This window comes from Giraffa tippelskirchi, chromosome 8 (assembly GCF_054371585.1).
Source record: "Giraffa tippelskirchi isolate mGirTip1 chromosome 8, T2T-mGirTip1v1.2.pri, whole genome shotgun sequence".
In the NCBI taxonomy this organism is placed as follows: Eukaryota; Metazoa; Chordata; class Mammalia; order Artiodactyla; family Giraffidae; genus Giraffa; species Giraffa tippelskirchi.
The window spans coordinates 50625617-50653368 of record NC_137282.1 but is presented as its reverse complement, the minus strand read 5'-3'; the positions used below and the strand labels follow the sequence as shown (position 1 = coordinate 50653368).

Sequence of the window (27752 nt, the reverse complement as noted above, 5' to 3'; positions counted from 1 at the left end):
GTGATTATCCTAACCCCAACAGAGACCAGACAAGGCTGCCGGGGGGCTGGGAAGTGCCCCTGGACTGCTCTATAGAGCTGGACCAGAGTGGGCCCCCTGGGCCTCTCTCCTCATGGGTCGCCTGTGGTTACATATTGGGAGAACTCAGGGAGTGATAACTTACGACTGCAGGCATGTTTACTTGGTCCCACTTGACATAGCCTAAACCAACGCTGAAAATTTCCATTTATGAAAGTAATTGGCTGTCTCCGGACATTTCCAGAGCCAAATCACCTGCTAGTGCGAAAAAAGCAAAACAAAACATACATGCAAAACCGAGAAGATGGACTGTGGAACAAGAACAGCCGAGGCAGGCAGCGAGCGGGCACCCCCGGCTCTTAAACACGGTGACGTAAAGCAGTGGCCTTCGTGCCCAAATTAAAGAGTGCCAAGCAGGTGAGGGGTCCCAGCTGTCGTGCAAACCGGGTGTGCAGACCTCTCGAGGAGCCCTGAGCTGAGTGGTGGCCGGCAGGTCCCGCCCCGTCCTGACTTTGCTGGAGCAAGCCCGGACAGCTTCCTCTTGGCTCAGATCTTGGTGTATCATCGACGCCAGGGACGCTCAGGTCCAGCTCAGAACCCACAGAGATGCGTCAGGAATGAGCTCACCGGTGCCCCCCCAGAAAGCAGAGACCACACGACCTCAGCTCTTGACCTGAGCTGGCCCAGAGAAGGCCTTCAAGATGGGAAGACCACTGTGAGTGGTCCATGCTCACTTCTTAGCATCTAAATAAAAGCAGCTGTACACCCCCTGTGGTTTTAGGTCCTGTGCATTTATGAGGCATGCGTCCCCACTGAGAAAGCCACTTTTGGTCTTTCCATGGTCCTTGACCTGAGACTTTGCAGGCATGGTGCCCTCTGTCAGCTGAGTAACGTGCATGAGAAAAGAAACCTGTGTCAGGGGGAATGTTTCTTTGGGGGCGGGGGGTGGTCAAGTCAAAGGGGTGCCCTGCTGTCCCCCTGAAATGTGGGAAGGAGACCCATCCCCATTCCTCTCCCGTCTCTTGAACAGCTGCAGAAGAACCTTCCGGCAGTGGGTTTTGCTTTAGAAGCTAAGGTGTGTGCTTGGGAGCCCAAGCTGTGACGTGAGTAACTTAGGCAGCCCAAGCAAATGGAGGAGGGGGCGTGCAACTCAAGGAGAAAGATTTTGCACAACTGTTGCCCTCTCATTGTGGCCTGGGTCTGGGCGTCCTTCCTGTGTTTTCCGAAACGCTAAAAAATACCACAGTCCACCCTTCTTTATCACAGAAGATGTCTCTGATGTTATAATGCCGTGTTCTAGCTGCATAATGAAGAATCTAGCTGGTCTGCCCCGATCTGGAGGGAACGGATTTGCTTTTTCAATGTACTCTTTAGGTTCCAACACCACAAGCATGAAATACTAGTCACACATGTTAAAAAATACTGCCGTTTAATTTTCTAGTCATGTATTTTAAAAAAGCCGATACAATTAGATTTCCCCCCATCTTCTCAGATCTGCCCCCTGTAACCACCCCAAAGCGATGCGTCTTAATTCTAAGTGGAAAAACCACTCAGAGGAAGCCCATGAGAATTTGTCCCCCAGTGGTCACTGGGTGTCCAGACGTGTGAAGGAACCCTGTGAATGTTCATGGCTGTCTCTGAGCCCTTACATTCTTTTTTCTATGAGGAATGATATGATTACATGGCACTGAAAGCAATAAACGCAAAAGGCTTGACTTCTTTGCCCTGCGAGCGTATATTTCTATTTCCACTACGGTCTACATCAGCTGACCCATTTACACCCCTGTTACTCATAATGAAAAATAGTTCTCTTGTCACTGACTGACCCTTACATTTGAATACAAAGGACACACTGTAAAACCGCTGCAAACAAGACACACTGTTCATCGATACAATACGTTTCCACTGCAGGTATGTTGAGCACACAGGCAATCACCGTATTGTATTAGAGACATTTTATTGAAAATGCGAAAATAGGAAATGTATTATAGCCTAAAATAAATTACATAACATATACAGTATATATTTATATCTTTAAAATATTTTTGTGTTTAGGTTCTTTCCGTCTAGGAATTTTGACTAAATCAAGAATTTAGTGAACCGTGTCCATAATTTTTTAAAGAAAAAACCCGCTTTCCAAAACTTAGAAAAATATACTGCACTGAATGGATTTCAAATGTGTCATTTCAGGGAATATCACATAGTGACTTTGCTGTCGTTTATAAAATGTCTTGCTTTCTCATGTGACGTGAGAGGCGAGTACAGAAGAACACTTGGAATTACCTGTACCCCAGGGTTAGGACTAGGAATGGCAGGACCAGGTCATAAATCTACTTCCAAAGCGACGACATAGCAACCTGGCATTAGAATGCTAGATTATGACTTAAAGCTTCAGTTCACTTTATAAAGACTAAAATGTAAAGTTAGAATGCTCCTTCTCCCTTGCTTTAGTGCCATCTTCAGGAAAGGTGAGTGAAAAACAAGCCTTCGGGGAAACTCATGCCCAGGGACGCGGTGATGGGGGGACAGGCTTTGGGACAAGTTTGACAAGGCAGCTCTCGTACGTGCACGGCTGGTGTGACAGCAAGCGCACACGCTGATCCACGAAGCGGCCAGGTGAATGCTGTCGTTGGCATGTTGTCAGCGTGCTGCTCCTGGGGCACCTCTAACCTTCCCGCCGGAGATTATTTCCGGCCGTCCATCGGTCCAGCGCGTTTGCACATCCATTCCTCAGTGCGGACGGCCACCCCGGGCTGCAGCTGGACCCGCCCTCGGCCCGGATGTGGCAGCGGGTTCATGATGCCACGGTGGGAGGCCTCTGGGCCACAGCCCTTGGCACAGCCATGTGACCGGGAAGCCAATCAAAGCCGAGTTGTCTGACACCTGGTGATTCTTGAGCGATGCAAGGGGACAGGGTGAGCCTGCGGCCTGCGGGGCGGTGGTGGCCGAGGGGGCGCTGGACGGCACAGCCGCGGTCCTTTGGTTCCAAGTGGAGATTGTCCAGGACGGGCGAGGGGGGGGAGGCGACTACAAGGTGGCTATGTCTTTGGGGTTTTCACGAAGCGGGGGCATGGTCAGTTGTTTTGTTTCCACAAAGCAGTGGTGAGACCGTTCCACAGGTCCCCTCATGAGCGTGGGCACACCCGGTATGCCAGAGTGTCCGTGAAACCTTTAGATCAAGGCCTCTTTGTTACCCAAACCAAAACCAAAAAAAAAAAAAAAAAAAACCCACGAAAGTGGAAGAAAACACGTCGGGGAGGAGCAGATGGCGGCGCTGGGGCATCACCTGGGCTGTCCCTGCGGCGCCCGCCTGGGGTGGGGGGGTGGGGGGCGGCCTCATTCCTGCTCCTCCCTCATCTCGACGATGTCCGTGCCCTCCTCCGCCGGAGGTATGTCCGTCATCGCCGAGTCCTCCCCCTCGGCGGCCGACTCGTTCTCCATCTTCTTTTTCTAGACCAGAGAAGACGCATCAGCGGGGCTGGGGCTGGGGCTGGGGCCGGGTAGGGTGGGGACACAGCGTGGCAGAGGTCTCAGGGGACCCCTCGCCATGGACTTGGATCTCGTTTATGGTTGGGGGCAACCTCGCTGAGGCTGCATTTTTAGGTCCTCATGTTCCTTTCAGCGGGGTGACTCGGGAGTTGGCTGTGTGCCTGGCTCTGTGAAGCACTGGCCGGGGTAGGGGGCTCCTGTCTCCCATCTCCCCTCTCATCATCTATGGAGACCTGGCATTGCCCGAGGACACCACCTCCTGATGCCCTCCCCGCCCCTCTTCCTCATGGCCACGTGCAGCCTCCTACACCACGGGGCGTGCCAGGCTGGGGTGCGGTTCTGTCGCCCTCTCTCACCTGTTTCCTATAGACGTAGCACGCTGCTATGGCGACCATGGTGGATTCTCCCACAAACCCCGCGAGGAGGGAGCCCACGCCCAGGGTGGCTCCATGTACCCTGGGGATGAGAACGCAAAGGGCATCTGTCTGTTAAAAACCCCGCGGAGGCACAGAGAATCAAAACCCAGCCAAAACTCAGGAAAGGTGTAGGCGACAGGGGGGCCGGACGATTGCCTTCGAGATCTGCCTGTTAGCGCTGCACCTAATAAATATTCTACCTGGATGGGAGAGCGGCCTGGGACTCCCTCCGGGCCCTGCGACTCCCACTCCTGCTTCAGGTCTCAGCTCAGCATCTGCTGGGGAAGGGGCACGTCTCGCCACCCGGCCTGTGTGCTCACAGCATCCCGCCCCTCCTCTCTGTAGAGTGCAGTTTCCCAATAGACGGGGTCCCAGGAGAGAGATGGAGAAGGAAATGGCAACCCACTCCAGTATTCTTGCCTGGAGAATCCCATGGACAGAGGAGCCTGGTGGGCTGCTGTCCACAGAGTCGCACAGAGTCGGACATGACTGAAGCGATTTAGGATGCATGCATGCATTGCAGAAGGAAATGGCAACCCACTCCAGTATTCTTGCCTGGAGAATCCCAGGGACAGAGGAACCTGGTGGGCTGCTGTCTATAGGGTCGCACAGAGTCAGACACGACTGAAGCGACTTAGCAGCAGCAGGAGAGAGAACAAAGGCAACATCCTCGCTCACTCCTTTGCGTTTTTCACCTTGCCCCTGCCCACCACACCACGGTGGATGCTCAGTGCTGATCAGGTGTGGGTGGGCCTGATCCCTGAAAGTGCTTTTCTAGAATGGATCTCAACAGCCTTCAACCTGGTTCCCTGGGCAGAGAAAGGAGGCATCACTCCGCATTTCTAACTCTATACACTCTTGGGCATTTCCCAGGAAAAAAAGCTGATTTAATCTTCTGGACAGAGTGCCTTGGTGGCAGCAGGATCCCATAGCACCCCCTCATCCCCCCCCTCCAACACGTACCCCAGGTAGGGAAGGACCAATGGCAGCAGGATCCCATAGTCCAACGCTCTCTCCCCACCCCCACCACCACGTACCCCAGGTAGGGAAGAACCACGAGGCTGGTGATGAGAACAATGATCCGCAGCACGGAGCTGGGTGCCAGGACGAAGGTCTTTTTCAGGGTCATCAGCCACCCGGTCAGATGGGCCCTCACGGTGACTGGAGGGAGAACCAAGGACTGGTCAGCAACGCCCCCCTTCTCCCCATCCTGCTGCTTCTATCACCCACCACCCCAGAACCCGCCCGCGGCAGCACATCCTGGGTCTCGGGGGCGGCTGGGTGGGACCAAGGCCCTGCGGCTGCCGCCCTGGGCGCATCTTCCTGCCGCAGTTCCTGATCCCTGCCTCGGGGTTTGGAGGAGCCCCTCCCCTGTCTCCACCCTACACCCCCCCCCCCGCCCCCAGCTCCATGCGCAGCACAGTCCTTAAACGTCCTCTCCCCACTGGGCGGGGGCTGGGGGATGAAGGGGTGGTGCTGCCACTCCCTCCACCCCCTCTCACCCCCACCCAGCCTCAAGCTCCCATCACGCCTGTCTAGGAAAAGTCAGAGAAGACCGGAGACTTAACGGTGGTCCAGTTTGATTCCCGAAGCAGAGAAGCAGGATGGGAGGCTGGGTTTCCCCGTGCAGGGGGGCGGGGCGAAGAAGAGGGCGAGAAGTGGGCGTGGCGAAGAAGGTGCGTGGCGAAAAGGAGGCCCGGCTCACTTTCGGGTTTCTTCCGCAGCCTCCCGACCGTGGGCCTGGGCCGGCTCCATCTGTCCACGCCTCACAAAGACCTCACAGCGGGTTCCCCGTACCCTGTCTCCCCAGCCTGATCTGTGAGCTTCGGGAGCGCAGGCAGGGCACCGGCCCCAGCGTCCAGGAGGGGCTCCACGGAGGGTGTGTCAGTGATGACCGGCTGATCCCGGGAGCAGACGCCTTTGGGGGACATTTCAGTTCAGTTCAGTCGCTCAGTCGTGTCCGTCTCTTTGCGACCCCATAGACTGCAACACGCCAGTCCTCCCCGTCCATCACCAACTCCTGAAGTTTACTCAAACTCATGTCCGTCGAATCGGTGATGCCAGCCAACCATCGCATCCTCTGTTGTCCCCTTCTCCCACCTTCAATCTTTTCCAGCATCAGGGTCTTTTCAAATGAGTCAGTTCTTCGCATCAGGTGGCCAGTGTATTGGAGCTTCAGCTTCAACATTAGTCCTTCCAATGAATATTCAGGACTGATTTCCTTTAGGATGGACTGGTTGGATCTCCTTGCAGTCCAAGGGACTCTCAAGAGCCTTCTCCAACACCACAGTTCAAAAGCATCAATTCTTCGGTGCTCAGCTTTCTTTATAGTCCAACTCTCACATCCATACATGACTGCTGGAGAAACTAGACGGACCTTTGCAGACATTTAGGGTTGATCTGAAACTGGGCGGGGTTTGAGGAAAAAGGAGGCCTAGTCCTTTATCCCACGTGGGGCGGCACAAGGCACAGACCTACGGAGGGGGAGGAAGTGCTCACTCCTGGGGTAAAAGCTCTTGTCCAATTTGGAGGAAGAATCTGCATCTGACGCTGTGTTCCTCCTTCCCCCGGGTGGAAGCATTGAATTTTGAGGTACAGGCGCTCACTTGGGTTTGGCTGCACAGGCCGGATGCTAACCTGATGAGCCCAAAGCCAGCAGGTTGCAAAGATAGGTGGGATCAGCTGTCTTCAAGCCCTTGGTTTGACAGGTGAGGAAGGGGCATGGAGGGGAGATTCAGAGTCCTACCCCAGTCCTAGCTCTGGGACCTCCAGCCCCTCCTCAGGTCCAGAGTGGGGAGTCGAGTCAACAACTCGTGCCTTGATCTCCAGGTGGCGCCAACCCTTGGGCCCCCTGGTGTCCCGCCCCAGCCCCAAGGACCAGGCAGCACCCCAGGCAGCCACCAGGAATGCTTGACATTTAGGAGCAGGGGCAGCTCCTGGCCTGACGGGAACAGCTCAGGGTGGCAGGTGAGCCATCAGCCCTGGCGTCGGCTGGCCCCACAGCCCATTTCTGACCACAGCCTTACCCCTGGATTCTTTTCTCCAGCAGTCCTTTTAGAATCTCATTAGGTGCTTAGATTTGTGTCACCAGTCGCCACAGTGAAGACAGGGAATGGTTCTACTGCCCCTGAAACAACTCATACTATCCCTTCAGGTTCTATCTACTGAGTCTGCAACCACTGTCCTTTAAGAAACAAATTATGCCTGTTTGACTCGCTTCTCAAACTTTCAACCCGCTGGATAATATCTTCACATCATTTTACTCCAGCGTGAAACTCTTAAGTGTATATGTTTATTTTGCTTGTGACAGAACTGGTAATATTTCTAAAGAAAGAAAACTGAATCGGGTGTAAGAGTGATTAGGAATTTGTCTTTCATTCACTGTTTTCCTTTACCTGGAACCGGGAAGAAGGAGAAGATACGCAAGGGAACAACACAGAGTTCTGCAAAGGCAAAGTCCACGCCGATGATGTCTATCAGAATCTTCTCGGAAACGTTGGGAGTCCAGAACATCACAAAACAGAGCTGCCAGGGGAAAAAGGGCAGGAAGCAAGGTTATTAGAAAAAGGTGTAAAGGAGTGAAATGTGACAGGTATTACACGGCCCCGAGGAGCTAGGAAAGAGGGTGAACGTGTCCAATTAGGGGGCTGGCACATGGGTCCTCAAGCGCCACTGCCTTGCTCTCTTCTAACCTGACACAGGTAAGACCCTGGCCCATTCATCACACCTGCCCCACAGGTAGCCTGGCAGGGGGGCCCAGGTGGCAGGCAGGCATCTGAGCAGGTAGCCACACCAATGTGGAAAGTTTACATAGGTGGCTGGACAACTCAGTTCAGGGTGAACATGTGTATTAATGTAATTTTTGCAACTTTAACCAAATAATAAAAAGTGATCTGACAGTATCTGGATGCATGCAGAACTCCACTGAATCAGATCTGGGAGTAGGAGAAGGGGTGGAGCAGGCTGGGAGAAAAGCTACTGTTGGGGGCCAGCCCTTAGGGGGCTGACTTTTAAGCTTTGTGTAGGTATAATCAATAGAAAAACTGAATTCAAAAATTTAACAATATAACTTTGGGAGAGAGTGTTAGACAAATGCCAATTTGTCTAACACTTGGCCAAGTTAAATGCCAATTTCATAAAATACTTCTCTGCGTTTCTTAAGATGCAAGTGGTTCTTCTCTAAAATGAAAGTGAATACATTATAAAGTGAATTGCAGTCGTTCCCTCGTGGCTCAGCAGTGAAGGATCTGCTTGCCAATGCAGGAGACACGAGAGACTCAAGTTAGATTCCTGGGTCAGGAAGATCCCTTGGAGAAGGAAATAGGCAACCCATTCCAGTATTTTTTCTGGGAAATCCCCTGGACAGAGGAGCCTTGGCAGGCTACAGTCTATGGGGTCGTGAAGTGTTGGACACAATACAACAACAGAAACAGAACTCTGAAGTTTTAGAATATGGGCTCCTCTGTCCGTGGAATTCTCCAGGCAATTGGCTGGAGAATTCTCCAGGCAAGTGGGCTGCCATTTCCTACTCCAGGGCATCTTCCTGACCCAGGGACTGAACCACATCTCTTGCACCTCCTGCATTGGCAGGTGGATTCCTTACCACTGGCGCCACCTGGGAAGCCCATAACAACATTTAGGCTTTGAGTAAATTAAGTTTCATGGAATTAGACTGGTTCTATTACTATGTCATGTGGAAATTCATTAAAAAACACCTTGGTGGATCTATTATCAATATGTTTCACTTTTATAAGTGCAATGGAACTTTTATTCTATCTTGTATTTGTCAACATCTGGGAAAATATTCCATTTGATTTTCAAGGATGACAGACATACTATCATTTAATCCTATTGCCTGATGCCAGTACTTCCACTGCATATTTGACAAGAAGGGAAAAATACTTCCTTAGATCTAACAACTCAGAGGCTTTATTACCGAGTGGCCGGCCCTGCCATCTTTTCCCACTGCAAAGCTGGTTACCAGTTAGTCATTCATGCCTACAGCCGAGGTGTGGTGGCAGTTTTACAGGACAGCTTCATAACCACACTGAGCACAGTACTGTGACTCAGTTCCTTTTCTTGACTGGTAGCTAGATCATCCCTCCTTCCAAATATTTCCCACAGCTATAAAGCATTAAGTGCTAAGTGAGCATCACCCCAACTCTGGACTTGATCAGAACTTGTGGAGGATAAGCTATCTGGGGTTTCCTCACTGGCTGGAGTGAGCTCTCTAGGCTGCATTCTGCTAAAAAAAAAAAATTTTGAGCTTCCAGGAAAGTCATAGGCAGGCTTTACTTAGTTTGTAACCAATGATTATTTGAATATGAGATAATACAGCCTCTCTGTGCCTTGCAAAATCGCTGTAAAGTGGCTTTTAAATGACAACAAACTGAGGAAATTGAAGGGGGTAACTGCATGTCAGAAGGAAGGTGTGAGCAAGCACCTGCAACAAAGATTAGTTTCTCCCACCAACTTCTTGGCACTGATAATGTCCACCTGGAGGCTTTCCACTGCCCTGGAGGAGAGGGCCAGTAACCCCTGGAGGAGAAAGTCCAACCTCAGGCCTCGAGATAGTGAGGGCACCCATATTAATGGAGACACTGCCATAAGTACCCTGAGCAGGTGACTCTAGTTCTGGTCCCTTGAAAGCAAAGCAGTAAGGCTTGAAGGATCTCTAATAGAGCTTCTCAGGAGGGAGGCTTGTTAGATCTAAGGAAGTATTTTTCCCTTCTTGTCAAATATGCAGTGGAAGTACTGCTGCTAAGTCGCTTCAGTCGTGTCCAACTCTGTGCGACCCCACAGATGGCAGCCCACCAGGCTCCCCCGTCCCTGGGATTCTCCAGGCAAGAGCACTAGAGTGGGTTGCCATTTCCTTCTCCAATGCGTGAAAGTGAAAAGTGAAAGTGAAGTTGCTCAGTCTTGTCTGACTCTTAGTGACCCCATGGACTGCAGCCTACCAGGCTCCTCCGTCCATGGGATTTTCCAGGCAAGAGTACTGGAGTGGGGTGCCATTGTCTTCTCCAAGTGGAAGTACTAGCATCAGGCAATAGGATTAAATGATAGTACGTCTGTCATCCTTGAAAATCAAATGGAATATTTTCCCAGATGTTGAAAAATACAAGATAGAATAAAAGTTCCATTGCATTTATTGATACATCATTTCTAAAATTCACAGTGTGGTTTAACTTGGTACCATTAAGCCCCTCTCTTCTCCATGCGGTACCCATCTGTACCAAGCACACCCTACAAGCCCCTGTCAAGGCCACATGCCACTAAGGTGCTTCTTCAGAGTTTTCAGCCCCACGCACCTCCAGCCTAGGTTGGGTCTTTCTGTTTAGTCGCTCAGTTGTGTCTGACTCTTTACAACACCATGGACTGTAGCCCACCAGGCCCCCCTGTCCATGGAATTTTCCAGGCCAGATTACTGGAGTGGGTTGCCATTCTAGAGCAAAGTAACTGAATGCTCTCAGTCTGATCTGGGCCTCAGCAATCACAGGTTCAAAGAGAAGAAATACCACACGGATAGACACTTCCTTTCTTTATCTCCCTCAAGTCTCTGAATTTGACTGTTAGCCTTCGCCAATCTGACCCATGTTTCCAGTATGAAAATGCTCCTTGCCTTCCAGATTGCTTCTTAAAAAAAAAAAGATGGGTTCCAGCATTGCCCAGAAAGGAATACATGCAACTCAGAATTAGGTATAGTGTTGGTTACAAGCTGCAATACCTATTTGTGGGTCAAAATTCTCCAAGAAATGTACTGAGCCCTAGCATTGTAATCAGATGAGATTTAACCAGTCTGTTTCAGAAAACAGGAAACTCTGCAAGGTAACCTAACAAAGACTATTTCAGGAAAAGTGTCTTTCTGATGCATTCACCTAGAGTAGTTTCAGCTTAGCTTATGCCCTCTGAGTTGACCAGAACATGCTGTGTTCTTCAAATATTTGCAGAGCCTAATGACATTGACATTTCCAAACCAGAACACAAACCTAATAAACTACTGACAGTGAAGACGATTTGTTTCTTGGAGTCGCTGCAGGGCTGGGTTTTCTGCTGCTGAGTTTGCATTCAACATTATCTCATTAGGAAGCAGCCAGCAAAACAGAACAACCCACTAGCTGCCCAGATCTTGGTTTTTCTGTTTATTCTCTAATAAAAAGAACCAGGGCTTCTTGGAGAAATGGCTTATTCTAGGACTAGGGTGGGAAATGTACAAGATGATCAGCTTGAAACACAGGAACCCAGAAGAGAGAGATTCCAGTGGCAAAGCTGGAGGAGTCAGAGCAACTACAAATGATGGAGTCATGACTGTAGCATACAATAATCGCTCATATACAGACACTGCTTCCCTGGGGGCTCAGCGATAAAGGACCCGCCTGCCAGTGCTGGAGATGCAGCTTCAATCCCTGGGTCGGGAAGATCCCCTGGAGAAGGAAATGGCAACCCACTCCAGTATTCTTGCCTGGGAAATCCCATGGACAGAGGAGCCTGGCGGGCTATACAGTCCATGGGGCTGCACAGAGTCAGACACGAGTTAGCGAGTAAACAACGATGACAAACTATACTAAGTAAACAAACGGGGAGACTTACCTGGTGGTCCAGTGGTTAAGAATCGAGCAGGGAACATGGTTCGATCCCTGGGAACTAAGATCCCATGTGCCTCGGAGCAGCTAAGCACGTGAACCACAACGAGAGATCCCACGTGACCCAGTGAAGATCCCGAGCACCTCAACTAACACCCAGTGCCGCCAAAGAGCAACAAATTAAATAAATAAACAGGGACAAATCTCCAGCACACAATTCCAAGTAATGTATGTAGCTACTCTCCTCTCAGGGAGGTGGAGCATATCTCCCACCTCTGAAATGTGGGCTGATGACTGTGACTTCCCTCTAGAAAGAGGACAGGGAGAAACCTGGCAAATACGGTCTTGGCCATCAAGGTAACATCACTAGTGATAAGTCACGTTGATAGCAGGCTCTCTTGATAAGATGGGATGAGAATGGCCATTTACCTCTGTGGTTCTCCCCTGGAAAGCCTATAAGCCAAGAAAAAACCCAGACAAACTCAAAATGAGTACCTAACCAGTAGTCTTTGCAACTAACAAGGCCACAAAGACAAGCCAAGTTTGAGGAACTCTCACAGACCAGACGAGGCTAAGGAGACATGGTAGTGTGGATAGGATGCTAGAACAGAGAAAGGATGTGAAGAAAAAGCTTGTGAAATCTGATAAACTGTGGCATGCACGCATGCTCAGCCTCATCAGAATCTCTGCCAGCCTTTGGACTGTGGCCCACCAGGCTCCTCTGTCCAAGGAATTTTTCCAGGCAAGAATACTGGAATACCCATTCCTTCTTCAGGGGATCTTCCTGACCCAGGGATTGAACCCCTGTCTCATGCATTGGCAGACAGATTCTTTGCCACTGAGCCACCTGGGAAGCCTGAATAAACTGTAGAGTTTAGTTCATAATAATGTAGAGGGGTTGGTTTCTTAGTCGTGACAAATGTACCATAGCAGTGTAAGACCAAGTGTGGGGTGAAGGGTCTGTGCTATCTTCACAAGGCTTCTGTAAGTCTAAAATAATTCTAGGCAATTCTCTGGCAGTCCATCTGGTCTTCCCAGGTGATGCTAGTGGTAAAGAACCTGCCTGGCAATGCAGGAGACCTAAGAGACCCAGGTTTGATCCCTGAGTCAGGAAGATCCCCTGGAGAAAGGATAGGCTACCCACTCCAGGATTCTTGGGCTTTCCTGGTGCCTCAGAGGGTAAAGAGCCCGCCTGCAATGTGGGAGACCTAGGTTCAATTCCTGGGTTGGGAAGATCTCCTGGAAGAGGACAGGGCAGCTCACTCCAGTATTCTTGCCTAGAGAATCCCATGGACAGAGGAGCCTGGTGGGCTACAGTCCATGGGGTCACAAAGAGTCGGACACGACTGAGCAGCTAAGCACAGCAGAGTGAGGTTCCCAAATAGGATGCGAGTGTACAGAAAGAATGAAGGAGGCCCCGACCTTACAGAAATAACACTTCTGGGCCTACAATCTGACTCAATGTGACTGGAATCATACAACGGCCATCTCTCTCAAGACCTTCCTCATCTGGAGTCAGTCTCTGACCCCCCTGGGACTGAGTCTCCTTCCCAAGAACTAGGGATTAGAATTCGAAGAAGCTAATGGTCTCCATCAGCATTTGAACTCAGAGAACAACCAAACCCAATATGTTGGGACATCCATTCCCACACGTCCAGAGAGGATTCCTTTCCATGAAAGAACACTGCCAATGGCTCAGATTTTCGTTTAATTTCCAGAAGCTGTTGGCCATGCTTTTGAGGAACTCACAAAGCTGTCTCCATTACCCTGAGTAATCAGGATTAGCACTGTCAGACATTCTGATGCCCTGCAGTTAGAAGAAGTGGACTACATTGCAGTTGTTTTGAATTAAAATAGTCCGCCCTGGGCATCAGTTTTATTTGCAGGTTTTACTGAGAAAGAAGGGTTCAACTTATGTTTAATTGGGTTTAGGTCTCCACTGGGTAAACCAGTGGTTAACCTTCAACAATGCCACATACAAGGCGGTGGTTACAGGCTTGATTTACACTCTGGCGCCAGCTCCTTAGCGTACCTTGGATGACCAGACTGCAGCATGTCTGTGGCCCAGGCTGAGGGGCCAGGGATCTGCACAAAATGCTCCCATCGGTGCCATGCACAGCGTAGGTGATCAGTCTTAGCTGTCATCACTGTAAAAGGTTTCCTGGGACCACAATATAGCGCTCACTGTGGGGTTATCGGCGGGTGTTGAGATTAGCATCGATTTTATTTTCCTCTTTGTACTTTTTCCTGTTTTTCCACAAAAAGCGTGTCTTCTTTTTTTCTGGTTCAGAAAACATTTTAGAATAAAAGAGACCCCTCTTACTGTCTTTACAGAGTAAGTCAATCAGGGCTTCCCTGGTGGATCAGACAGTGAAGAATCTGCCTGCAGTGCGGGAGACCCAGGTTTGATCCTTGGGTCAGGAAGAGCTGCTAGAGAAAATCCACTCCAGTATTCTTGCCTGGAAAATTCCATGGACAGAGGAGCCTGGTGGATTATAGTCCACGAGGTCGCAAAGAGTCAGACACACCTGAGCAACTAACACTTTCAGTTCACGTTTCATCTGCGCTGCTGACAGGGACGGGAGCGGTCTTGTTTCAGAGGGAGGAGCACCTTTCAGAGGTGGCTGACAGCTCGGCTTTTACAGCGAGGGTCTTGGAAGTGCATCTAATGCCCAATTTGATTTACTTGGGGATGGGGGTGCAGGTAGGGTTGGGGGCAAAACAAGGCTGGACAATATCGGATACACACATGCCTGTCTGGCTTATTCTGAGAGAGAGCTGACGGAGACCTGAGGAAGGCCATTTGGCCTTTCGACTCTCAGATGCACATCGCGTTGTCTGTACTCGTGTGGTGGAGGGTGGGGTGGGGGCATTTCTGAAGGGTTCTGTAGGGCATGGTTGTGACTCTGGGAGCCTCGGGACATTGTGGATTGGAGGAGTGATATGATCAGATTGTTACTTTGACAGGCTCTCCAACCCGGAATACTCATTGGAAGGACGGAGGCTGAAGCTGAAACTCCAATACTTTGGCCACCTGATGCGAAGAGCCGACTCATTGGAAAAGACCCTGATGCTGGGAAAGATTGAAGGCAGGAGGAGAAGGGGACAACAGAGGATGAGATGGTTGGATGGCATCACCGAGTCAATGGACATGAGTTTGAGCAAGCTCCGGGAGATGGTGATAGACAGGGAAGCCTGGTGTGTTGCAGTCCATGGGGTCGCAGAGAGTCAGACACGACTCAGTGACTGAACAACATCACAGGTCATGTGAGAACAGGCTGTGGGGGGTGGTGGGGGGCCAAGTGCAGAAGCAGGGACAAGCCCCGTTGGGGGAAGGGCTACTGTAGCCATCCCGGTGAGAGATGGCCTAGGACCAGGAGGTGAGAAACGGTCAGGTCAGGTGGTGTTTGAAGTTAAGAGAACTAATGAGATGTGCTAAGCGCTCCACGTGTGGTGTGAGAGGGTGTCACGTGACTGACTGAGCACCGCCTTCCTTTAGCTAGAGGCCTGGCTGCCCACGAGGGCCCCTCCTGGCCTGTCCTCTCCACAGTCACTCTATTTGCTGGTGGCCCCCTGAACCCGGCGGGGCCATTTCTAAGAGCTTTCCTAATGCAAACGGTGAGGCCCTGAGAAGTCACCACATCCCCAACGGAACGACAGCATCACATCAGGACTGACTCTTAGAACCAGTTCAGTTGCTCAGTTGTGTCCAACTCTTTGCAACCCCATGGACTGCAGCACGCCAGGCTTCCCTGTCCATCACCATCTCCCGGAGCTTGCTCAAACTCATGTCCATTGAGTCGGTGATGCCATCCAACCATCTCATCCTCTGTCGTCCCCTTCTCCTCCCGCCTTCAATCTTTCCCAGCGTCAGGGTCTTTTCAAATGAGTCAGTTCTTTGCGTCAGGTGGCCAAAATAGAAACAGGGGGAGCCCCAATTTTGAAGGAAAAAAGAATGCTGTTTTACTAGTGTGGCAATGCTTAAGCAGACCACGTGTGATAAAGCTGATGAGCCCAATTCCTGGGGAGCAGCCTTAAAGGCGGTGACGGGAGCAAGCCTGTAGTCATCGCCAGACAGATTGGGCCACTCTCCTGCGGGGCTGCTGATCGGGGCCCACTGACCCAGCCTCTGAAATGGTGAACAGTCACGTGGGCATGGAGACAGAGGGGCGTCATGGGAGAGGTTGATGGAGAAAAATACTTCAGTGCACGAGGTAGGACCGTGAGTATCACAATAGGGTACAGTGAGGAGCTACATAAAAAGGGGGACTTTTTAATGTAAGGTCAGGCCAGTAAAAATTTTAGTAAACTGAAACAGATGGAGCAAGCCACATCTATTACCGAGAGAAACAGAGCTTGGTTTTCGGTTAAGCCAGAGAGCATGCAAAGCTTTTTACAAAGTGTTTATGTACCCCCAATATTCTTGGTGTGGCTAGTTGCTAGTTACAATTATTATTATACATCTACCTGGAATACTTTCTCATAGGGGGTTGATGCAACCATCAATGGTTACAGCATATTTCTGATAAAATATTAATATTACCATTTTCAGATGTGATTTTAAAAATCCATTTAAGAATATGAAAACTAAATCACCTCTGTTATCATTTAGACTTAGTGAAACTGCCATATACACATAAGAGCAGTTGGTGCACCTTTCAGATATAAGATGATTAAAATTCTTGGTAACACTAACTGACTAACACTAACACTTGTCGCTCAGTCGTGTCTGACTCTTTGTGACCCCACATACTGTGTGTAGTCCACCAGGCTCCTCTGTCCATGGAATTCTCCAGGCAAGAATACTGGAGCGGGTAGCCGTTTCCTTCTCCAGGGAATCTTCCCGGCCCAGGGACTGAACCCGGGTCTCCTGCCTTGCAGGCAGATTCTTTACCATCTGAGCCACCAGAGAAGAATTGATCAGTACGAGTTGACGGAAATAAACAATATGCTTCAAACAGCAGGGGGCGCCATGCACTAAGCCCGCAGATGCCTCTCCATCGTTAACTTGTGCCCATCCCATCTCTGCAGAATGTTCTTTCCCTACACGATTGGAAGAATGTCTAGAGAGTTCCAATCTTAGTTTATGTTGAGCCTTTACGTTTTTGACTGTTAATAGTCAAATCGGAGAAAGAAACGGCAACCCACTCCAGTATTCTTGCCTGGAGAATCCCAGGGACAGAGGAGCCTGGTGGGCTGCCATATCTGGGGTCACACAGAGTCGGACACGACTGAAATGACTTAGCAGCAGCAGTCAAATCGGAGCTTGCTAGAGGCTGGGGGTGGGGTGGGGGGATGGAGACTTATTGTTTAATGGGTAGAGAGTTTCGCTTTCCCAAGATGCAGAGTTCTGGGGACAGATGGCGATGACAGGTGCGGTACTGAACTGTGCACTTAAGCACGGGCTAAGTTCAGGCGCTAAGTTATAGGTGAGGTGTTTTCTACCATAATTTTTAAAAGTTAAAAAAATCTGGAACCTCTTTATAACAACTCAATATGCTTGTTCATCTGCTAATTATTTTAAGAATGCACTATGGACTGTTCATGGGAATGTAAATTATGACGACTATGGAGAACAGTATGGAGGGTCCTCAAACAACTAGATTGCATATGATCCTGCAATTCCACTCCTGAGCATATATCTGGACAAAACTATAATTCGAAAAGGTATATGCATCCCTATGTTCATGGCAGCACTATTTACAACAGCCAAGACATGGAAACAACCTGAATGTCCATCAACAGATGAATGGATAAAGATGTGGTACATGTATATGATAGAATACTACTCAGCCATAAAACGGAGGAGGCAACAGCACCCCAGCCCACTCCAGTATTTTTGCCTGGAGAATCCCATGGACGGAGGAGCCTGGTGGGCTGCAGTCCATGGGGTCTCAAAGAGTCGGATACGACTGAGTGACTTCACTTTCACTTTTCACTTGTATGCATTGGAGAAGGAAATGGCAACCCACTCCAGTGTTCTTGCCTAGAGAATCCCAGGGATGGAGGAGCCTGGTTGGCTGCCGTCTACGGGGTCACACAGAGTCAGACACGACTGAAGCGACTTAGCAGCAGCAGCAGCAGCAGCCATAAAAAGAATGCCATTTGCAGCAACATGGATGGACCTAGAAGTTATCGTGCTAAACGAAAAGAAAGAAAGTGTAGCCGCTCAGTCGTGTCTGACTCTTTGTGACCCCATAGACTATAGCCCACCAGACCCCTCTGTCCATGGAATTCTCCAGGCAAGAATACTGGAGTGCATTGCCATTCCCTTCTCCAGATACTAAGTGAAGTAAGTCAGAAGGAGAAAGACAAGTACCATATGATATCATTTATATACGGAATCTAAAACATGACACACATGAATTTATCTAGGAAACAGAAACAGACTCACAGACATAGAGAACAGACCTGTGGTTGCCAAGGGGGAGGAGGGATGGAGAAGGGATGGACTGGGAGTTTGGGATTAGCAGATGCGAACTATTATATGTAAAATGAATAAACTACAGGGTCCTACTACTGTACAGCACAAGGAACTACATTCAATATCCTGTAATAAACCACAATGGAAAAGAATGTGAAAATGTGTGTGCATACATACATACAATAAATATATATATATAAATGACTGAATTGCTCTGCTGTACATCAAAAATTAGCACAACATTGTAAATCAACTATACCTCAAGAAAATAAATGTAAAAAAAAGAATGCGCGTGTGGATTTGTACTGTCATTCTATTACAAAGTAGGGATTTGGGGACCAGTCTCAACTGTTTTTATCTCCCCTGAACAAACCAACCGATCCCTCAAATCTACAACTGCTGCTGCTGCTGCTAAGTCGCTTCAGTCGTATCCGACTCTGCGCGACCCCGTAGACGGCAGCCCACCAGGCTCCTTGTCCCTGGGATTCTCCAGGCAAGAACACTGGAGCGGGTTGCCAGTTCCTTCTCCAATGCATGAAAGTGAAAAGTGAAAGCGAAGCCGCTTAGTTGTGTCCGACTCGCAGCGACCCCATGGACTGCAGCCCACCAGGCTCCTCTGTCCATGGGATTTTCCAGGCAAGAGTACTGGAGTGGGGTGCCATTGCCTTCAAATCTACAACTAACAACGACTTAAAAAGTGAACGCTGGACTACTGAAGTTTTGGAGAGAAGAGTGAAGGCGGGCAGAGGTGGAGTTCAGGGGAAAAGCAGTAACTCTTATCAGTAACTTCCTGTATGCCAAGAGCTTTCCTTTGTTGTTGTTCAGTCACTGAGTCGTATCTGACTCTTTGTGACCCCATAGACTGCAGCACGCCAGGCTCTTCTGTCCTCCACCATCTCCCAGATTTGCTCAAATTCACGTCTGTTGAGTCGGTGATGCCATCCCACTATCTCATCCTCTGCTGCCCCCTTCTCCTTTCACCTTCAATCTTTCCCAACATCAGGCTCTTTTCCAATGGTGTCATTCAACCCTCAGCCTAGCCCCAGGATCATGGCATTGGGGAGTGGGGCCAGGAGTTTGACCCTGGCCGTGGGGACTCAGAAGGCTTGCTCTCCCAAGTTTCTGGGGTGTCTGAAGGTGCTCAACTGGTCAATGGCACCCAGTACCCAGAGACTGGGAGGGGCACCAAATGAAAAGTCTCAACTTCAGCACCTTCGGTCCTTTTCATCCCTACCCCACCCTGCCCCCATCCACAAGAGGTCCTTCTCTTCTCCTGGATAATCTGAACAATGAGAAAGCAGTCTCGGGGCGCGGGGGTGGGGCGGCCAGCAGAAACAAAGCCGCAAACAGGCCGTCCTTGTTGGCGACGCAGCCAGGACCAGCATGGTACCACGACTGGAATGAGGCTCGCAGTGTTCACCACCCCGGTGGCCAACAGACAGCTCGTGGGTCCAGTGAAGCCACAGGAGTGAGCCTAGGTCACCCTCAGGAACTGACCTCTTGTTTTTAAGGATTTTTTGATGTGGATCACTTTTAAAGTCTTTATTGAATTTGTATATGCTTCTGTTTATGTTTTGCTTTTTGGCCCTGAGACATGTGGAATGTTAGCTTCCTGACCAGGGATCCAACCGGAACCCCCTGCATTGGAAGGTGAAGTCTTAGCCACTGAACCACCAGGGAAGTCCTGAACTGACCTTTTAACTCTTGAGCACAGGAGGTGGTCCCGTGGGATGGTGGCTTTTGCTCTTCCTTACCTCAGATTTCACAACTTTCCAGCACCTGTGAGAAGGACTCAGGGCTGAATGCTTGGCTGAGATGCAGCTCTGACTAGAGGGATGCAACTAAGAAATGGGGATTCTTGCTGTGCTCATTGGATGCTGACATGTGTGGATGCAGACACATCCTATCCTGTGAAGCAGCAACAGAGGAGAAGTAATGTGCAGACCAGAGCATGTGAGACTGTCCATTATATTTGTTGTTGTTCAGTCGCTCGGTTGTGTCTGACTCTTTGTGACCCCATGGACTTCTGCACGGCAGGCTTCCCTGTCCTTCACCATCTCCTGGAACCTGCTCGAACTCATGTCCATTGAGTCGGTGATGCCATCCAACCATCTCGTCCTCTGTTGTTCCCTTCCCCTCCTGCCTTCAATCTTTTCCAGCATCAGGGTCTTTTCCAATGAGTCGGCTCTTCACATCAGGTGGTGGAAGTATTGGAGCTTCAGCTTCAACACAGTATGGACATGGAAATAGTGGGGCTCATCTTGAACTGCAAGATGCAAAACTGATCCTTTTAAAAAAGTCTTTTTCATTGGAGTAGAGTTGCTTTACAATGTTGTGTTATTTCTGCTGTACAGCAAAGTAAATCAGCTCTATAATCCCCTCTTTTTTTGGATTTTCCTTTCCATTCAGGTCACCACAGAGCACTGAGTAGAAAAACGGATCCTTACATGATGAAAAAGTCCCCTAGCTGGGGGAAACTGAGGCTGTGACAGGCAGGGCTGGACGAGCCTCCGGGCCTGTGACCGGCAGGCCAGGCGTTTTCTGGTGTTTTCTTTCCACTGGCAGCCGCCCTTAGCTCAGCTGCGCAGGCCTCATGGCGAGCAGGTGGCCGGAGCTGGCCTGGCGGGATTAGAGGTGCTATAAATACTACCACTGTCCGTGAGCTCGCTGCCTTTCAAAGGTGGTGGCCACTTGGGAGGTGGGGCAGAGGGGACGTGGCAGAGTGGAGTCATCTGCATCTGTGGGATTTGTGCTTCCCGAGGACTTAACCTAGTGCGATCAGCAGAAGCAGCATTTCAGGATTCGCTGAAGCTCCCCACAAGGGATTATCTCAGTGTGTCCCAGAGGAAGATGCTGATGGAGTGGATTTTTTGATGGCTCCCTTCTCTGATGGAAAGCCTTTTTGCTTTCTTTCCCTCGGTTGGGGGGGGGGGTGTCTCTCTGAGGCCCCGAAGTTCTGAAGCTTTAGGACACAAATGTTTTAAACGTGAAACCTCAGCCCTTTAAATTCTGCGGTGGCCACCATCCCCTGGACGGCATGTGATTTCCGTGCTGGCCTTGGCAAGACGAGACAGGCACCTAACGATGTTGCAATTCCAACCCCGGTTTCTACAGAGCATGTGCTCACCCCCTCCCTCTCCAGCAACCTGCCAGCTAACCCCTCCCCGACGAGGCTGAGCTCGGGAGGCCAGGGACCAAGACAAAGAACAGCCTCATTGGATGGGATCACGGCCATCAGGGAGGGGACAGCCACTCACGTGGGAGTGACCACGTCCTGTTAAGCTCACAATAACCAGGGAAATTGAAAAAAATGAAATAAAGAGATTTCAAAATTTGTGAGAAAGAGGCAAGGAATATCAAATAAAACCAGAGTTTCTGAAAGGAGCTGGAATGCTCTCGAAAGAGAAATTCCTGCCCACCTGCCACAACTAGAAAGAACAGGTCATCCCCAGGCTGCTTTTGGGAGAGGAGTGTGCCAGGTGGGGAGGAGATATCTGCCATCTCCCTGCCTTGGTCTGCCAGCTCACAGGCTCTCTCTTCCCCAGTTCCTGGGAGGTGAGCCCAGATGAAGTCTAAGAACTACCACCTCCAAGGGCTTGCAATCTCACGGACGAATGAAGTCAGGAGGGTGAAGCCCAGATGGGTACAAGTGCTGAGATCCAGAAAAGAGCTTTAAACAAATATGTTCAAGGTAGGAAAAAGAAAGGGAAAGAACCACTAGGGTCCAAGGATACATGCCAAGCTCCCCCGCTCTGAGTTTGCCTTTTCCATGAAGGAAGGTCACCTTGAAACAGGTAAGCAAACATGGTTAAAAGGGATTTGAAGACCAAAAGTAATGAGAGGGAGCGAAGTATTTTGTCTGTGCAAGTCTCAGATTGCTAACAGCATCTGTACTGAAAACCCTCGTAGGCGTGGCAGAAAAAGTGATTGCAGAGCTTCTAGGAGCTTGCGGTAGGCAAATCCCCTGAAGATGGATTCGAGAAGGGGCCAGCCCCCGACCACCATGGGAATATGGAAAACTGGGTCTTACCAGCTCTTGTGTTCCACCTTCTAACCATGCTATGTGGCTAAATGAAAAGGCCCATGTAGCCTTAGGCTGCACTGATGAGAATTATAAAGTCAAAACCAGACCAATTTACTCCATTAGCTCAGGTCAGACCTCATTTGGAGTTTGTGCTCCATGTTCTCAGAGGAGAGCCAACAGGAACAATTCAAAGAGCAGAACCAAAACACTGCAGGGTCTGGAAGTCAGGCTGTTAAAAGGTACCGAAATGGCCTTTGGCTATTTGAAGGGCTGCCAAGTGGAAGGTGGATTAGATGGATTCTGTGGCAAACGGTAGGCTTCCCCGGTGGCTCAGCAGGTAAAGAAACTGCCTGCAAGGCAGGAGCCACAGGAGACGTGGGTTCGACCCCTGGGTCGGGAAGATCCCCTGTAGAAGGGCATGACAACCCACTCCAGTGTTCTTGCCTGGAGAATCCCCTGTACAGAGGAGCCTGGCGGGCCATAGTCCACGGGGTCGCATAGAGTCAGACACGATAGAAGTGACTGAGCACACAGGCATGTGGCAAAGGACAGAGAGACGAAGATGACGCCCCATCAGCCCTTCATCTGGGGGATGTTACATCGCCACCTCCTCTCTGCCTCCCAGGTAGTCGGATTCTAATTACTTCTACGGTTTTGATTCTACAGGGACCTACTGGTTTCCACAGCAATCAGTTTGTTATTATGACAGTGTGCTTTATATGTGTATTCAGTCAAAAAATAATTACTGGGCACCTGTTCCATGTAGGCACTATGGGCATACACTGGATTGGTTAAAAAGTTTGTTCAGGTTTTTCCACCCAACGTTATGGAAAAACCTGAACGAACTTTTTGGCCAACTTGACACAACGGCGAACATGGCGGAGGTGATGCCAGCCTCACGGAATCCCCGTGACTACAGAGCGCTGTGTCGTGATGAGGGGCTCGGGGACAGCAGCGGTCGCAGGGTGTGGGAAGCTGGCTGACCATGTCCAGTCCCAGTCCCAGTGCTGGACGAGGAGGCGGGGAGAGGGTTTCAGGTAAAAGGGATGACGTGGGTAGAAGCTTGGGTGAGAGAACACACAAAGTGACCCTTCAGCCCCGAGCGCTCTGCGCGGCTGGAATGGGGAGCAGGCCGCTGAGATGGGCCTGCTGCTGTGTGTTTCAGGTCTGGGTTTACGCTGGTACCAGGGAGCCAGTGGAGGGGCCGTGTGCCATCTGCTCCATGAGGACTGCTTTGGATGCGATGTGCGTGGAGCCCCCCTGGGAGCTGTGGTCCCAGAGGAGGGGGAGCTATATGAGTAGAAACAGGGATGTGCTTAGTTGCTCAGTCGTGATTGACTCTTTGCGACCCCATGGACTGTAGCCTGCCAGGCTCCTCTGTCGATGGGGATTCTCCAGGCAAGAATACTGGAGTGGTTGCCATGTCTTCCTTCAGGGGACCTTCCCAATCCAGGGATTGAACCCAGATCTCCCTCATTGCAGGCAGATTCTTTACCAGCTGAGCCACCAGGGAAGCCCAAGAATCCTGGAATGGGCAGCCTATCTCTTCTCCGGGGGATCTTCCCGATCCAGGAATAAAACCGGGGTCTCCTGCATCACAGGTGGATTCTTTACCAGCTGGGCCACCAGGCAAGCCCAGAAAGAGGGATATGAGGTGGTGAATGCAGAAGAGGGAGGTCCCAGGGGTGTTTAGGAGGAGGCCAAGACACAGGGCTCTGTGCCCGAGTGGGCCTCAGGGTGAGGAAGACGACCAAGCCAGGGAGGAGCCCAGGCTTCTGGTTCTGGCAACTCCAGGCAGAAGTCCATGCTGGTCACTGAAACAGGGTATGGAGAGGAGAAAGAGTGCCAGCCGTAAGCACCCTCTGGGACAGGATGGGCTGGTGCCCGAGGGAAATCAAAATACATCTCTGCGAAGGAGGCAGTTAGTGTTTGGGTGAGATGCTCGGGAGAGAGATGGGAGGCAAAGATGCTGCTTCAGGAAATCAGCCAGACGGGCAACCAGAAGGAGGGCTGAGGAGGGAGGCAGTCACTCGGACAGAGGGAGGTGCCCACCTGGAGTGAGGAAGAGGGACGTTCCAGCCAGGAGTCTGGAAAGGGATACTCAGAAAGTAAAAGTGAAAGTGAAGTCATGTCCCACTCTTTGCGACCCTGTGGATGGTAGCCCATGGAATTTTCCATGCAAGAATACTGGAGTGGGTTGCCATTTCCTTCTCCAGTGGATCTTCCTGACCCAGGGATCAAACCCCGGTCTCCTGAATTGCAGGCAGAGGCTTTACCTCTGAGCCACCAGAGAAGATACTCAGAAAGGAAGACGGCAAAGCAGCTGAGCGGAGAGCCACTGAAGCCTTGGGAGGTGAGCCAAGGTTGTGGATGATGGCCACCCCAGAGATGGGACGTGAGAACTGGACGGTGTCCGGGGGAGCCACGGCCTGAGCAAGTGGGGACCGGGCCAGCTCTCTAGGGGGACACCGGCAAACGGTGGCAAGAACGCAGCACAGAGGGGCGATCTAGGGAGGAACAGGTGTCCCTCACTCCAGAAGGAGGAGGCAGGTGAGCTGCGGTGGGGATCGCAGATGGCTCAGGTGGGGAGCACAGAAGGGGGCCCGCAGTGGTGGGAAGGGTGGGTGAGAGGTGCTTTTGCGTAATTCTCTCAAGGAGCTTGGATGCCACGGAGAGGAGAAATGTAGGCGCCTGCTGGATAAAGGTTTTCATGTTTTCTTTAAGTTTTTTCCAAAAGTTGGGAGCCTTGAGCATATTTAAACACAGATACGAAGGAGCGATTTGGGAGAGGTTGATATCGGAGAGAGGGAGACATTGAAACAGAGTCCCTGACCAGAAAGAATGGATGAGACTGTGCGGGTTAGCACTCATAGAGGTGCCACTCAGATGGGGAGGGGGGTAGTGTGTGTTCACGCTTCCAGGGCTGCAAACACACAGGGGGCCCTGGGCTTCGGGGCATCCTGATTACTGTAAATGTGACCCCTCAGTCCAAAACAGCATCTCCCTCCTTCTCTTTGCTTTTGCTTCATTTTTTCTCCCAAGCAGCTGAGACTACTATAGAAGGCTGCACATATGCGTGCTCAGTAGCTTCAGTTGTGTTCGACTCTTTGCAACCCTACGGACTGTAGCCTGCCAGGCTCCTCTGTCCATGGAATTCTCCAGGCAAGAATCCTGGAGTGGGTTGCCATTCCCTTCTCCAGGAGATCTTCCTGACTCAGGGGTCAAACCTGGGTTTCCTGTACCACAGGCAGATTCTTTACCATCTGAGTCACCAGAGAAGAACTAAGGCCCACCCAAATAATCCAGGATGATTTTCTCATCACAAGATCCTTAATCACATCTTCAGAGTCTCTTTGGCCATGGTAGGTAACACACTCTCCGGTTTTGGGGATTGGAAGATGGATGTCTTTGGGGACCATCATTCTGTGGGCCATGTCCCCTTCCAGTTCACCTTCGGGACCTTGGTCCGGGAGCTTTATCTCTCAAGTTTCTCTGTCACTGCATGTGCATGCTGACTGGCTTCGGTTGCGTCCGACTCTTTTTGACCCCATGGACTGTAGCCCGCCAGGCTCCTCTGTCCATGGGACTCTCCAGGCAAGAATCCTGGAGTGGGTTGCCATGCCTTCCCCCAGGGAATCTTCCTGACCCAGGGACCCACGTCTCTTCTGTCTCCTACACTGCTGGCAGATTCTTTACCGCTGAGCCACTGGGGAAGCCCAGAAGGCTGTGTAATGGGCTCTCAAAGAGATGCTCCCACCCTCATCCCCAGAACAAGGATTCATTACTGTATATGGTAACAGAGATGATGAAATTAAGGCCCTGGAGCTAAGAGTGCCTGCTGCTGCTGCTGCTACTGCTAAGTCGCTTCAGTCGTGTCTGACTCTGTGCAACCCCATAGACGGCAGTCCACCAGGCTCCGCTGTCCCTGGGATTCTCCAGGCAAGAACACTGGAGTGGGTTGCCATTTCCTTCTCCAATGCATGAAAGTGAAAAGTGAAAGTGAAGTCGCTCAGTCGTGTCTGACTCTTAGTGACCCTATGGACTGTAGCCTACCAGGCTCCTCTGTACATGGGATTTTCCAGGCAAGAGTACTGGAGTGGGTTGCCATTGCCTTCTCCGAAGAGTGCCTGGGTAGGCCCTAAATACCATCAGAAGTGTCCTGATGATAGAAAGAGGGGCACATAGAGGAAGAGATGATAAGAAGACCAGAGATGAGAGTGATTCTGCCAAGGAATGCCAGCTGCCACCAGGAGCTGCAAAAGGCAAGGCCTGGATTCTTTTCTAAACCCACTGAAGGGAGTTTGCCCCACTAGTGCCTCGAATTCAGCCCAGTGAACTGAATTTTGACTTCCGGCCTCCAGAACTAGGAGGGAATAAATTTCTGTTGTTTTAAGCCAGCAGGTTTGTGGTTATTTGTTACAGGAGCCACAGGAAACTAACACACTATCCAACACTACCATGTATGTCAATTGCCTGTCTTCTCCATGAGATTATGCTGCTGCTGCTGCTAAGTCGCTTCAGTCGTGTCCGACTCTGTGCGACCCCATAGATGGCAGCCCACCAGGCTCCTCTGTCCCTGGGATTCTCCAGGCAAGAATACTGGAGTGGGTTGCCAGTTCCTTCTCCAATGCATGCGTGCATGCTAAGTCGCTTCAGTTGTGTCCGACTCTGTGAGACTCTATGGACAGCAGCCCACCAGGCTCCTCTGTCCATGGGATTCCCTAGGCAAGAATACTGGAGTGGGTTGCCATTTCCTTCCCCCTCATAAGATTATAAACCCCTCTAATAAAAGAGACAGCATGTGTTTGTTTCACTAGGGTAGCCGTAGAGCCTGGTGTGGAGCAGGGGCTCAAGCATTTGCTTTGAACGACTGCATGAATAAACATGCTCTTTCTCTGAGGAGCTGTGTGGAAATAGAAAAACTCTAAGCCAGGGCTCCCCAACCTCTGGGATCTAATGCCTGCTGATCTGAGGTGGAGCTGATGTAATAATAACAGAAATAAAGTAAACGATACATGTAAAGGGCTCGAATCAACCTGAAACCATCCCAACCCACCCCACACCAGTCTGTGGAAAAACCACCTTCCATGAAGCTGGTCTCTGGTGCCCAAGACTTTGGGGACCACTGCTGTAAGTGTCCTCCGTCCCACTGGAAGTGTTCTGTCGCCCGGGCTTTAGACAAACTTGGCGATGCATCCATGAGTGCTCAAAACATCTTTCCTTACTGGCATTTCTAATATTTGGTTGGTGTGTACAGATTTATCAGATCTAAGCCAAAGGATGAAATACATCAATTTCTCTATTTCAGAGTTCACCGAAGCTTGCTGGTAACATGAGTGCATGCTCAGTTGCTCAGTTGTGTCCAACTCCCGGTGACCCTCTAGGCTGTAGCCTGCCAGGCTCCTCCATCCATGGGATTCTCCAGGCAAAAATACTGGAGTGGGTTGCCATTTCCTCCCGCAGGGGATCTTCCCAACCTAAGCACTGAACCTGCATCTCCCATGTTTCTTGCATCAGCAGGTAGATTCTTCACCACTGAGCCACCTGGGAAGCCCCATGGGCAATGGACATTTCTGAATTAGCAAGACAACCAAAGGTTGGAATGAGCACTGTCAACATCTGGCATTGGAGATTGTAAACAGGAAGGGGCAGTGGGCTTTCCCAAGTTCTCAGGGAGAAAAACACCCAATATGTGTCTCATGTGTGGGTGAAGTCTGCCTAGAGAAGGACTGTATAAATCTATCAAGAGGCTGAATTTATTTTAAACACCAAAAAGAAAAAAACACATCCCACAGAAATTT

The 27752-nt window shown here is 50.4% G+C and overlaps 1 protein-coding gene across 2 annotated transcripts in view; it reads right to left on the bottom strand.

Annotated features, from left to right (window-relative positions):
• Positions 1 to 1430: 1430 nt before the first annotated feature.
• ANKH (ANKH inorganic pyrophosphate transport regulator) overlaps positions 1431 to 27752 on the bottom strand; it is a 158965-nt gene continuing 132643 nt past the window's right edge. For both annotated transcript variants that reach the window (XM_081520831.1, XM_081520832.1), the window contains 4 exons: positions 7319 to 7448; positions 4961 to 5084; positions 3864 to 3963; positions 1431 to 3468 (listed from right to left, as the gene is read on the bottom strand). In XM_081520831.1, the coding sequence (XP_081376957.1) occupies positions 3355 to 3468; positions 3864 to 3963; positions 4961 to 5084; positions 7319 to 7448 (468 nt within the window). In that variant the 3' untranslated portion in view covers positions 1431 to 3354. The remainder of the gene's footprint in view (positions 3469 to 3863; positions 3964 to 4960; positions 5085 to 7318; positions 7449 to 27752) is intronic.